General features: G+C 42.5%; 1 protein-coding gene across 5 annotated transcripts in view; it reads right to left on the reverse strand.

The window, feature by feature from the left end:
- Positions 1-2409: 2409 nt before the first annotated feature.
- u2af1 (U2 small nuclear RNA auxiliary factor 1) overlaps positions 2410-14733 on the reverse strand; it is a 33989-nt gene continuing 21665 nt past the window's right edge. For 3 of the 5 annotated variants that reach the window (XM_020536863.2, XM_020536862.2, XM_020536867.2), the window contains 5 exons: positions 11828-11926; positions 11504-11637; positions 7999-8091; positions 6683-6766; positions 2410-2705 (listed from right to left, as the gene is read on the reverse strand). In XM_020536863.2, the coding sequence (XP_020392452.1) occupies positions 2576-2705; positions 6683-6766; positions 7999-8091; positions 11504-11637; positions 11828-11926 (540 nt within the window). In that variant the 3' untranslated portion in view covers positions 2410-2575. The remainder of the gene's footprint in view (positions 2706-6682; positions 6767-7998; positions 8092-11503; positions 11638-11827; positions 11927-14733) is intronic. The other 2 variants (XM_020536864.2, XM_020536866.2) reach the window with 1 other exon arrangement.

A 14733-nucleotide genomic window follows, 5' to 3' on the forward strand; every position in this document is an offset into this window, starting at 1 on the left:
GTCACTAGCTGCCATCCCCGCTCTCTGCTTTCTGCCAGACAGCCAATCTTCTATCCATGTTAGCACCTTGCCTCTAACACCGTGGGCCCTTATCTTACTCTGCAGCCTCCTGTGTGGCACCTTGTCAAAGGTCTTCTTGAAGTCCAGGTAGATAATATCCATTGGCTCTCCTTGGTCTACCCTGCTCATTACTTCCTCAAAGAATTCTAGCAGATTTGTCAGGCATGACCTCCCCTTGATGAAACCATGCTGACTTTGCCCTATTTTACTATACACTTCCAAATATTCAGAAATCTCATCCTAAAATCTCTAAAATCTTACCCACAACTGAGGTTAGGCTAATCAGCCTGTAATTTTCCATCTTTTGCCTTACTCCCTTTTTAAACAGGGGTGTCACGTTAGCGATTTTCCATGCCTCTGGAACCCTCCCTGACTAGCGATTCCTGAAAGATCACCACAAACGCTTCCACTATCTCTTCAGCTTTCTCCTTTAGCACTCTGGGGTGTAGTCCATCTGGTCCAGGTGATTTATCCACCTTCACAGCAATCAGTTTTACTCGCACCTTTTCCTTTCTGATGGCCACCATACTCAGCTCTGTCCCCTGACTCTCTTGAATTTTTGGGAGATTACTCATGTCTTCCACCATGAAGACTGATGCGAAGTAATTATTCAGTTCCTCAGCCATTTCCTTGTTCCCCACTACTATCTCTCCACCGTCATTTTCCAGTGGCCCAATGTCCACTTTTGCCTCTTTTGCCCTTTATATCCCTAAAGAAACTCTTACCGTCTTCATTTATATTACTGGCTAGCTTACCCTCGTATTTAATCTTCTCTCTCATTTTTTTTTGTTGCCCTCTGTTGGTCGCTGTAAGCTTCCCAGTCCTCTGGTTTCCCACTGCCCTTCGCCACATTATATGTTTTCTCTTTTGCTTTTATGCTATCCCTGACTTCCTTCGTCAGCCATGGTTGCCTCATCCTCCCTGTACCATGCTTCTTTATCCTAGGGATGAATTTTTGCTGTGTCTCCTGAATTACTCCCAGAAACTCTTGCCACTGCAGGTTCTTGATTAGTAAGGGATCAAGGCTTATGCAGAAGGCAGGAGAGAATGGGGGTGAGAACATTTCAGACATAACTGAATGGCAGAGCAGACACAACGGGCTAAATAGCCTTAGTTTGTTCATTTAATCTGGTCTAGTGTGTTGAATATATTAATTGCAAGATAAATGGAACATTCTGACAGCTGGTCACTGTACCCTTGCTGTTTCTCAACCCTCTCTCACCACGTCACCATTCCCCACTGGCCAGCTGTATGTTCTCTAGTATTCTCTAGAGTAAAAGTTTGGCACAACATCGTGGACCGAAGGGCCTGTACTGTGCTATGTTCTATTTGCTCACTGCCTGTTGTCATTCCCTGTTGCTGATGCACTATCCAGCCATTGCTGCAAACAAGCTCCTGGCAGCCTCAACATACCACATGTACTTCAGCCCATGCCACTAGCCTGTCTACAGCTTTAAAAACAATTAACTTATATTTAGTATTAGTTAATGACACATTTACAATTTGGATGTTATTCAATTCCGCTTCTGAAATTCCACAGTCCAGTTTCACCATCTCTTTAATCTGGAAGTTGGTTAACAAGCAATCCTCTTGCAGAGAACCAAGTGAGAGCAGCAATGTACATTTGAAAGTGAGAATAAACCTCACAACAGGCAGCTGTCACTCACCCCAATTACAACTTCTAGTCACAGACTACGACATTAACTAAAATAGCTAACGCTGCACAGTTTAACCAGAAGGATGTCTCTTTTTCCCTTCAGATCTTCCCTTTCACACATCACAGAGCCAACGAGGCTGTCACACACTAAACCCAACATCCAGGTGCCATTTCCCACTAAGTAACCGATCTGCTCCATCAGTTGTACACTGGAAGCCAACGATAATCCCTATCACTGTATAGCAAACATTCCAAGAGGCTGAAAATAACCTAGTTTTAGTTCAAATAGTCTAGGATTGCTTTCAATGTGAATGCTTTAAATTCATATCAGAGTAAGCACAGGATACGTACTATATTCAAACAGCCAGTAAGAAGATTCCAGCAGGAATGTGCCACTGAAGCATTATAAATTGCACATCAAATCAGGCTAGGTTGACTGGCCATGCTAAATTGCCCATAGTGTTCAGGGATGTGTAGATTAGGTGGGTTATAGGGGAATGGGTCTGGGTGGGATGCTCTGAGGGTCGGTGTGGACTTGTTTAGGCCTAAGGGCCTGTTTCCACACTGTAGGGATTCTATGATCTTCTTAAATCTACTCACTACTTGACAGAGTGCAAACTGGCACAGGCACAGACGCGCACACACACACACACACACAGACGTGAGCGAAAACTTGGAACTAGTACTGGAGGTCAGGTAGCATGAGTTCCATTTTTATTTTAAAAAGGTTTATTGAACATCAAAAGGAAACAGAACCTAAGTTTTACTTTAAACTTGAACATAAAAAGTATTAAATTCCAATTATATGATGGATGTGGTACTTCTAAATGAGCTGTCATGCAAACTGATGTCACACCCTCAGAACCTTCCAGATCTTTCCCGGTCCTTGGATCGCCTCCGATCACGGTCTCGATCCCGTCCTGCACGGCCTCCACGTTCCCGTGACCGAGATCGCTTACGCTCACGAGATCTTGACCTTGACCTGTGTCTGTTACAAAGCACAAAACAGTCAATAGATTTCACAACATGGGCTGCATCCTAACATAGCCCCAAATGCCCCACAACCCAGGTCAGAGATCACAACACCAGGTTACAGTCAAAAAGGTTTATTTGAAAACACAAGGTTTCAGAACCTCTCTCCTTCTTCAGGTGTTAAAGAGAGAGAGGGGTAGTATCAGACACAGAATTTAAGAAAAAGATCATATGGTCACACCACTGATGGATATATTAAACAAACCTCATATGCTGTTAAATCTTTAAATCAGTTAGAAGGTTTCAATTGATTAATATGTATATATAAATCCCCAAATTCCTTTTAGTCACTGTCCTGAAAGAACTAAAGGTTTTATCAGTGTAAAGAAGAGGTGACATTTTAAGTCCCACAATGCATGTTAGGTGTGAGGCTTTGTTTAGAATTTGTTTGTGCTTTGGTTTGGAATCACACTGGTTTTGCTTCTAAAGTAGGAATTTATAAAACGCCACATTGACTGACTGTCTTTTTTTCAAAAAAAAACACAACTTATAGACAATGTATTTGCAAATACAAATTCATCCCATAGATTCGTGTGCGCGTGTCCCTCCCCCATATGCATGCTCACAAACACACTGCTCCCCCCCACACACACTCCCTCTCACTCACTGTCACCCTCTCTCTCTCACACACACACACGCAAATCTATGGGTGAATCTGTATTTGCAGATACAATCTATTTTGTTCACAAAACACACAAATTATAGATTGTCAATGTGGCGTTTTATAAATTCCTACTTTAGAATCAAACCAGTCTGACTCCAAACCAAACCCAAACAGATTCTAAACAAAGCCTCACACCTAACATGCACTGTTTGACCTAAAATGTCACCTCTTCTTACACTGTTAAAACCTTTAGGTCTCTCAGGACAGCGACTTAAAAGGAATTCACATATTTATATATACACATATTAATCAATTAAAACCTTCTAACTGATTGAAGATTTAAAAGCATCTCAGGTTTGTTTAATATATCCTGATCAGTGGTGTGACCCTATCTTCTTTTACTTATAAATTCTGTGTCTGATACCACCTCTCTAACACCTGGAGGAGGAGAGAGGCTCCGAAACCTTGTGTTTTCAAATAAACCTGTTGGACTATAACCTGGTGTTGTGTGATTTCTGACCTTGTCCACACCAGTCCAACACCAGCACCTCCACATCATCACAACCCAGGAGCAGCCATGAGACTGCAAAGCAGCCCTCTGACAAATTCCAATGTCATTCCCACCAGCAACCATGAGTCCAAAGGCTGTGATATCTACTCTCTCCCTCAGTCAGAGCCTACAGGCCTGAATCACACCCAAACTATCACTGCATTTTTCCTGTAGACACCACACTTTAGGAAGGATATTGATGGCTTGGACAGGGTGACCAGAATGGCACCAGGGATGAGGGAGTTCAGGAGTGGGGAACTTAGTGAAACTGCAATTGTTCTTAGAGCAGAGAAGGTTAAGGGGAGGGAAATCGATGTAAGTGGTTAAAGTAAATAACAGACCCTGGGGTCCCAGGGGAAGAAAGATGCTCAAAGGACAGCCATTTAAGCTAACTGACAAAAGATCCAGAGGTGGTGAAGATACAAAAACTGAAGTTGCCTTGACCCGGCAACACTGAAAGGGCAGTGGGAACGGATTCAGTCACTGTCAAAAGGAACTGGACAACCAATAGGAAAAGAACAGGATGGTTGGACTAACTGAAAACTCTTTCCAAGAGCTGATGTGCACAATGATCAAAGTCATTCTTCAGGGCTGTATTCTATGAATCGTAACTCTGTACCAATTCCCAAACTAATCCCACTCTCCACCCATAGCACTGTACCAATTGCCATACTATTTGCATTCTTTCCCCATAGCTCTGTACAAATTCCCAAACTAATCCTGCTCTCCCCATAGTCCAAAAACTATCCCTATACTAATCCCACACTCTCCCCACAGCCCTAGGACCAATTCCCAAACTAATCCTGCTCCTCCCCACAGCCCTGTATCAAGCCCAAAGTAATCCAGTGCTTTCCCCATTACTATATTGACTAATTCCCAAAGTAACCCCAGTGTCTCCAAAGCCTGGTACCAATTCCATACTAATCCTGTGCTTTCATAGCCTATACCAATTCCTAACTAAACCTGTCTCCATAACCCTGTATCAGACCCCAAACTAATCCCACTGATCATTCCTTCATTACAGTCTGTAAATATGCACACTTCAAACTGTTTTATTTGTTTGACCTTTGCCCTCAGTCACGCACTTCTTTGGCACTGTACATCATCAGATGTTCCAACAACTCTGTGCACAGGACTTTTAAATTTCTCCACTCATGGTGATAATTTTCTAATGAGATCACTTTTCCCCAGAGGAAGCAGTTGTTTCCCATTCACTCCATCCAAACTAAACCTTAGTCAGTGTCCTGCTAACATTCTTGCTCCAGTGGAAACAGTCCCAGGATCTCAAGCCTCATCACTGAACAATAATTCCTCATTGTGGCATCATCCTGGTGAATCGATGCTGTACTCTCTCTATGATATTAATATTAATGTTAATAATGGGGTCAAAATTCCAACTTCAATGACGGTCTGTTACAGCTTTAAGCCCTCTGACCCCACTTCACCCACATCAAGAAGGTTTGCAAGGGCTCATCCCTCACACACTGATTCTTGATCTTGAGAAGATGGCACTGCAAGACATCCCTTCCCTTCTGCCCACCTTCAGAAGCAGCACTGCTCTGGGTCTAGGTTCAAATCAGCTGTATGGAACTCTGACACACAGACAGAGGGTCAGGCTAACAGTCACTTGAAAGGACCTCTGTAAAACCTGTCTTACCTAGCCCAGGCCCATTCCTATCACCCAACAGATCAAGGTTAAATGAAGTGCAAAAAGTCTCTGGGACTAACTACAGGACAGTCCCACACATTGTGGAGTGGGACTTTTGAAAAATTCATTCATGGGATGCGGTCAACACTGATTAGGTCACAGGTTATTTTCATAATTCCCTAAAGGTGGTGGTGCCCTGTCTTCTTCAGCCACTGCTGTGTGGGGTATAGAGAAACATCGCTGTGAACGTCAGGATTTTGACCCAGCAACACTGAAGGAGTGGCGATATATTTCCAAGTCAGGATGTTGAGTGGCTTGGAGGGGAATTTTCAGGAGGTGCTGCCCTTGTCCTTCTGGATGGAAGTGGTTGTGGGTTTGGAAGGTGCTGTCTGAGGATCTTTGGTGAATTTCTGCAGTGCATCTTGCAGATAGTACACACTGCTGCTACTGAACGTCAGTGGTGGAGGGAGTGGATGTTTGTGGATGCAGTGCCAATCAAGTGGGCTGCTTTATCCTGGATGGTGTCAAGCTTCCTGAGCGTCAATGGAGCTGCACCCACCCAGGCAAGTGGGGAGTGTTCCATCACACTCCTGGATTGTGCTTTACAGATAGGCTTTGGGGAATCAGGTGGCAAGTTTCTCACCGCAGTATTCCTAGCCTCTGACCTGCTCACGACCACAATACTTATGTGGTTAGTCCAGTTCAGTTCTGGTCAAGTAACCCCGTAGGATCCTATTAGTAGGGAATTCAGTTATAGTGATGCCAATTATGACATTAAGTATCAAGGCAACTGTCTGCAGAACACTGCTGCCCACAATGTGGGAGAATGCCTTAAAAGGGCAAAAAGAAATTTTTTTTAAAATGCTAAACCCCAAACTGGAGTAAGAAAGGCAAAGGGTCATCAGCCCACCTCCACCCAGTGTACTACTGACTTTTCAATGAGGAATTAGCCTTTCCTATTGTAACAACCCCCAACCCCCACCCCTCCTCCTCCTCCCACTGGCCACTTCTGGGGCACTGATATCCCATCCACTTCAAAGCATTCTCCAACTATGTGCTGTCTCATTAACTAGAATGGAATTAGTCTGATACATGCCATTGACGTTCAGACTGGAGAAGGATTGTACTCACCTGATGGCAGCCATTAAGTGTTTTGGGGTGATGGTTAGCAGCCGTTTGTCACCAGACGAGGTCACACGGCTACCCTGCTGCTGGCTGAAATACATGGGAAACGGTGAGGCATTTTTTTGGTAAAAAAAACAGCAGTAATTAAACTGGGAATGGAAGTAGGCTTGGTGCATGGCACAGCAAAGGATCTAGGGTTACAGCTCACAGAGCATTAAGGGCACCTTGCCAACTTGACAAGGCAGTTAAAAAAAATCTAATAAAATGTCAGGTCTTATCATAGGAGGGACAGAGCAAGAGATAATGCTGAGTCTATGCAACACCTTAAGTAAAACCATTAAAACTGAACTTAAATGACTGCATCCAGTATTGCAGTCCACCCTATCAGAAGGATATACTGAGACTTGAGAGAGGGTACAGCAGAGACTTGTTGGGATGCTGCCAGGTATGAGTGCAAAAATTGACAAAACCTGGGTCTCTTTTGAAATGAACACAGATTTATAGGAGAACTGTTAGAAATGTGTACAATTATGGAAGTGTGGGACTGCACAGCGAGGTGTAGACTGTTTCCACTGTTTAAGGGTCTGGAATGAGAGGCCAAATTTATATACTGGGGCAGGAGAAACTGAGTAGTGGCAGTGAATTCCTTTCCAGGGTTAATCATTAGGCAGCTGGATGAAGAAATATGGGAACAAAGTGGGTCAATGTAATTTCAGATTCCTCAGTCAAGCAAGTACAGGCATAGCTTGCTTGTGCAAACTGATCCATTTGCTTCTATATAACATGAACCAACATGGCAGGGCTTTAAGTGACATTTAAACACCAGGAATCGCATACATTCAAAGCTCAGCATTTCTACAGCAGACCACAAAGGAATGTAAAATAGATGATTTTTCTGCACATAAAGTGAAAGTGAAAGGGTACACCCCCAACCCTTCCCACAGCAGCTCCAAAAATGCAGCTGAGGAAGAAGACAAAGTGGAGAAATAAGGTTAATGTGTCTTCAATAAAAGGTTTTTGAAGTAATACACAGGATTGCTTCCAAATTCCAGCCAAAAGGAGACAATATCATGATACAGTTGGATGAAAAAAGGCTGCAAATCCATAGTGTACAAGCTAGCTCTAACTGTGGCAATTTGCATTGAATTACCTTCAAACTACTCACCGAAACGATGACATGGGGTCTGATTCACAAGAAAGTACTGCCAACACTACACTAGCTCTATCAGATTTTACCAAGATTCCTAAGCTCCCAAAACTGAAAGCGTCTTTAAAAAAGTAAACACATTTTACACCCAGCCACTGAAACAGTCAGAACTGACCTCTTACGACGCCGTCCATACAGCTCACGACGCAACTCCCGTGAAATTGGCTTGAGATGCATGAAGTTGCAAAAGCCTCCACGTGTACACTCACTGCAAAAGAGAACATGCATCTTAGCAAAACAGAAAAGGCAACAAGTGTTGCATGTCTGAATCCTTTAGTATCCTGTGTCTTATTCTTCCATGGTCCTCATTCTCATTGTCCATACTGGCTCCTGCTGCCTCATCGGACCTTTGCACCTTTCCTTACATTTGGTCCTAATATTCTCTGCAAATCTGATCCAATCATTCCACAATCAGAAGTTCAAACCACTCTTTCGATACATTAAGACCACTGCAAACACTTCTGTTTGAAGAAAGGTTTCATATTTCCCCATGAGGGGAGGTGATGGCATAGTAGTAATATTATTGGATTAGTAATTCAGAACCTCACATCAACGGTTTGGGGGCACTGGTTTGAATCCTGCCATGACAGATGACGAAATTTGAATTCAACAAGAATCAGAAATAAATAGTTAGTCTATTACCGTTACCGTTGTCAATTGTCATAAAAACCAATCTGGTTCACCAATGTCCTTCAGGGAAGGAAATCTGCCATCCAAACCTCTACCACCCTTTGAGTGTAGAAATGCTTCCTAACATCTCTCCTGAGCAGTCTGGCCCTAATATTCCCCAATTCTGGAATCTCCAATGAGTGGAAATAGTTTATTATCTACCCTGTCTTTTCCTGCGAATATCTTGAAGACTTCAATCAGATCACCCCTTAACCTTCTAAATTCTACAGAAAATGGGCTAATATGGATAATTGCTCCTCACAATTTAATCCCTGAAGTCCAGGCATCATTCTTGCAAACCTACATTGTAGTCCCTCCAAGGCCAATCTATCCTTCTGGTGCCCAGATCTGCTCACAGTACACTAAGTGGGGTCTAACCTGGCTTTTGTAGAACTGCCACATAACTTTTGCATATGTGTACTCCAGTCCTCTCAGTATAAAGGCCAGCATCCACTAGCCTTCTTAAACTGACATTATCACATGAACATCAATTTTGTGAACCAGTCTTTTATGTGGTCCTTTCTCAAACACTTTGTTAAAGTCTGTATAATTCACAACTGCTGAGACATTCCCCTACATTTACGTCACTTATCTGTCCCCATTCACCCACTGTCGCCTGATCGAAAGACAAATCTTTCCTTTGGGATGGAAATGGTCATGGGTTTAAGGATCTTTGGTGAATTTCTGTAGTGCATTTTGAAGGTTGTACATGTTGCTGCTACTGAGCATCAACACGTAGATGGAGTGAATATGTAGTATCAATCAAGTGGGCTGTTTTGTCCTGGATGGTGTCAAGCTTTTTGAATGTTTTTGGGGCTGCACTCATGAAAAAAGGCTGCAAATGCATAGTGTACAAGCTAGCTCTAACTGTGGCAATTTGTATTGACCGCATTGAATTACCTCCAAACTACTCACTGAAACGATGACATGGGGTCTGATTCACAAGAAAGTACTGCCAACACTACACTAGCTCTATCAGCAAGTGGGGAACATTCCATCACACTCCTGACTTGTGCCTTGTAAACGGTGGACAGGCTATGGGGAGTCAGGAGGTAGTTACTCACTGCAGTATTCCTAACCTCTAATCTTCTGTTATGGCCATTTTCTTTATGTAGTGAGTCCAGTTGAGTATCCGGTCAATGGTAACCCTGAGAATGCTGCTAGTCGGGGTTTAAGTGATGGTAATATCATTGAATGTCAAGGGGCAGTGGTTAGATTGCCTCTCACTGGACACCATCATTGTCCGGTATTTGAGTGGCATGAATGTTACTTGTCACTTGTCAACCCAAGCCTGGATGTATTTGGGATGAAAAAAATAGGAAAACAGGAAAATTTGATGCCTTGAGCCTGCGACACTATTCAATAGGACAATCGCTCATCCAACATTCCTCACATTCAATTTCTTGCGTTTTCCCTGTACCCTTAATTCTCCTACTGATCAGCTGTTAATATACACTAGAACTCTTCTCCCACAGCTCGCTGTGGCAAGGAGTTCCAAACACTCAATCCTCAGAAGAAATTCCTCCTCGAGGTCTTAAACTGAGATGATACTCTCTGGTCTTAGATTCTGAGGGGAACATCCTCTCAGTATTTACCTTGTCAAGCCCCTTAAGAACCCCATATGATCCACTGCGATCACCCCATATTCTTCTAAATTCCAGTGAGTCCCAACCTGTTTAGCCTTTGCTCCATACCAGGGATCATTCTACTTAACCTCCTCTGAACTGCCTCCACTGAAATTATATCTTTCCAGAAGTGGTCTCACCAGCATCTTGTACAGTTGCAATAAGACTTCCCTCCTCTTGAAATAAGGGCCAACATTCCATTTGTCTTCTTGGTACTGCCTGCACCTGTGTACCATGTTAACATTTCATGCACAAGTATCCCAAGTCCCTTCATGTTGCCGCTTTCTGCAGTTTTTCTCCATTTAATTGATATTTTGTTCTCCCTTCCAAAAGTTCACATTTTCCCACATTATGCTCCATTTGCCAACTTTTTGTCCGATTTCTTCACCGATCAATACCTCTCTAAACTGTTTGTATTCCTTTCACAACTTGCCTTTTTGTCTATTTTTGCATCATCTGTAAATTTGGATACAGTACATTTACTTTTTTTCTCCAAATCATGATCTGCTTCAGTACCTGAGTCATGAATGGTGCTCAACATTGCGCAGTCATCAGCCAACATCCCACTTCTGACCTTATGATGAATCAAAGGATGTTGATAAAGGAAATAAAGATGATTGTGCCAAGGACACTCCCTTGATGAACCCATGCAGAGGGGTCCTGGAGGTAAAATGACTGACCTCCAACAACCACACCCACCTTCCTTCGGGCCAGGTATGACCCCATTCAGAGAGTTGCTCCTGATTCACACCAAGTCCAAATACCATTGAACCCCCTCCACTTTCTAAGAATTCCTCCTGACCTCTGCCTTTAAACCGTGTTCACTAGTTCCAGAATCCCTAGAGAGAGAAAACATCCTCCCTCTACACAAAAGAAACATAGGATAAATAGTCTGTCTTTAATCCTGCTCCACTATACAATATCATGGCTGATCACATTTGTTATGGTAAAGGAAGTCATTCACCACTGTCCCTGCACTGGCTTTATTATCTAGTCTGACTGATCTAGTTCCAATCTCCTGCACACCATTGCCATCCAAAAAACATCTATGTCCTCAAGTACTGCAATTAATTCCGCCTCCACCACATTTCCAGGCAGTGCCACAAAGTCTCCACTCTAAGTCCCCCTGAGCAATCAGATGACACAGGGGCAAAATCTCCATCAAAATCAAAATGCAAAGCTCAAGAAATGGGAGAAGATTGCTATAACTGATTGAAATCAGCCTCATTCTCTACCGTATTTGAGCCATGTTTCTAATGCCCGATTTATTTTTCAATCTTTTTGGAAGGTAAATGCAGCAGCACAATAACTGATGTGAACACTCACCCCATTTCATACTGCCTGCAACAAGCCTCTCTGAAGTCAGTCACTGGTGACAGCTCTGCATGGATTGGTTGTCCATTGAACCAGCGATTGTTCAGGTCATTCACAGCTTTTTCTGCATCTTCTTCATGGCGAAACTGAAACAGGAGACAAGTAGAGTCAAAAGATCTAAATAAGAATGACTGAAATCAGACATAGGCAGCCACTGAAGATCCCAAAAGTGTTCTTTACTCTGCACAACCAAACAAGTTCATGCTGAAAAGTTCCAGCTCTACAGCACATAAGGCAATCAGTGAGGAGAAAAAGGGCACTGTTTGAAATTCTCACCTTTACATAGACGTTTCCAACCAGGTGGTCACCCAGATTGTCACAGACATTCATCTCTTCAATTTCACCATATTTTTCCTCCATTTCTGTAAAAACCTCCTGCAGACAAAGGACAACATAGCAGTTAGCCACACAGCACTGGGGCAGGTATTGATCTAACCTCAACACAATACAAAATCTCCCAAAAAACTGCGGTAGCTTGAAATCAGAAATATAACAGAAATTATTGGAAAAACTCATTGCTGATCCAGCTGTGGCTCCAACACACTTTCCTGTCCGTCCCTCCCTCTCTCAACTCCACACCCCACCTCCCGATCGAAACTTTGACTCAGCCTTGAATAATTTAAACTGATCCATCCCCTCCCATTCTGCTCATCTTTGCATTGTGATATGAATTGGTTAAATAATTGAACAGCAGTGTGTTGGCCACAAATTTCATTTCTTCTCTTGGTTTCTTGTGGTGTATGTGGTTGATGCACCAACCTGTACGGTTTTGAAACAAAAACAAATTGCTGGATACACTTAATGGTATGTACAAACTGATCTCGCACACTCTAGAACACCTAGAAATCAAAACCTTAAAAAAAGTGGAAGTTGAATTGGGGGAATTATAATTGATTATGCCACATCAATAGCAACCTGGTTATACATTTATTTTTATTACCAAGTGTATGTGGATATCATGTATTGTAAGAAGATACAAAAAAGTTAACAAAATACATGGAAAAAGAGAGGGAAACCACATGTTTGAGTGGAGCACTGCAGTGAGAGAAAAGGACTGAGATAGAACAACAGGACCTCAAAAACTTGCTTGTTTCATTAGTCAGGAAGCATTCTGGAGTTCTAGATAGCACAAAGTCAATCAAAACGTTAAGCTGCAGTCAGATCAGTGAAACAGCATTCTGATGAAAGAGTTTAATTATCCCACCATCGAGATAGAGATAGTAAATAGGAGAGAGAATGGAATTACAAAACGTGTATAGGACTTCCATTTCAAGCAAATTAGTTGAACCAAAAGCAGAAATGTTGCTACATTTGGTTTAAACAATGCAATTAATCAAGCAGATAGGTTAAACTCAATACTCAAGTTTAGGATTCAGTCAGAAATGTGAACAGCAGCATTAGAACATTTAAACTAGAAGTGTTGCAATTCTTACCCATATGCAGCAAGACCTGAACAACATCAGGTTTGGGCTGACAAACAACACTTATGCCACTCAAATGCCAGGCAATGACCATCTCGAATAAGACAAAATCTAACATCCATGATATTCAACACCATCACCGAAAATCCTATTTTCAACATCCTAGGGGGTTATTATTGACCAGAATATGAATCAAACTCACCATATTGCTTCCAGAGCACATCACAGGCTACAAATCTGCAGTGAGGAATTCACCTGACTCCACAAAGGCTGTTCACCAACTACAAGGCACAAGTCAGGAGTATGATGGAATACTCCCCATTTGCCTGGGTGAGTGCTGTTCCAACAACACTTAAGAAGCCTGACACCATCCATGACAAAGCAATCCGCTTGACTGGCACCACATCCACAAACATCCACTCCCTCTACCTCAGTAGCAGCAGTACGTACTGTCATCACTGCAGAAATTCACCAAAAGATGCTCAGACAGCACTTTCCAGATTCATGACCACTTGGACAAGGGTAGCAGATACATGAGAACACTAGGACCTACAACTTCCTCCCTAAGCCACTCACCATCCTGACTTGGAAACATATCGCCATTCCTTAATTGTTGCTAGGTCAAGACTTGAAACTCCTTCCTAACTGAACTATGGGTCTACACCTAATGGACTGCACTGGTTCAAGGCAGCAGCTCATCACCACATTCTCAACAGCAACTAAGAAAAGGCATTAAATGTTGGATCAGCCAGCAATGTCCACATCTCATGTCAGGAAAAGAAAATTCAAGTGATTTAGGTTAGAGTTTAAAAAAGGTGATTGAGGTGGAAGATATTAGAAGGACTGCTTGACAATACTTGGTCATTCTGAAAAGCAAGGGCACAATTTAAAGAATATGCACTACATTTATAATAAAATAAAAATCTTGTAGTTTTGTATTTGCATGGATAAATTAAATAGGATATACAGAACAGAAACACGGCATTTGTCTTAAACATCCTACCAGATGGCAGCAGATTCCACATTTCTTTTGAAATTTCAATTGAATTTCTTGGAGGTAGCTTCTATTTATTCTCCCCACGAGAGGGAGCACTGTCCCTGCATTCACTCCACAAGTGAATAATGTTAAACATCTATTAGGTAACTCCTCAGCTTTCTTTGCCCAATAAATACCCACAGTTAGTTGATCTTTTCAGATATGAAAACCCACACATTTCTGGTATCATCTCTGTAAGTCTTCTCTACATTTTCTGTAGTGCAGGGTTTCCCAAACTGTGGCTGAAAATTTTACCATCATGGGCTTTGGAGCAGGAAAAGCTGTAAACTGGAGTGCTAACAGCTGCGGTCCCTTAAAATCCTTGCAGCTTTTAAAAACAGTAGGCATGGCAGTACCCATGGAAAAGATGGTTCTTTACACAAAGTCTGTGGTGACAACAGATCCCAACCCGATTCTCACAGGTCTCTCACCTCCCCTCCCCTGCTCACAGGTCTCAGTACAGAAGTGAGTTCCTCACTAATGCCCTTTTAGGGAAGGAAGCCTGCCGCCATTACATGTTCTGACCTACATGCCATTCCAGACTCCTTGCAACGTAGTTAAGATTTAACTATCCACTGAAATGACAGAGTAAGACACACACTTGCTCAAGTCCAGCAAAAGAATAAAAAAAGTTGTGCATTTAAGAATGAGATACACAATTAACAAGTGAGATCTGAAAGAAACCACTAGTACCCTTTTAGTTGGGAGGCCATGGAATTTACTTT

This window comes from Rhincodon typus, chromosome 11 (genome assembly GCF_021869965.1).
Source record: "Rhincodon typus isolate 14 chromosome 11, sRhiTyp1.1, whole genome shotgun sequence".
NCBI lineage: Eukaryota > Metazoa > Chordata > Chondrichthyes > Orectolobiformes > Rhincodontidae > Rhincodon > Rhincodon typus.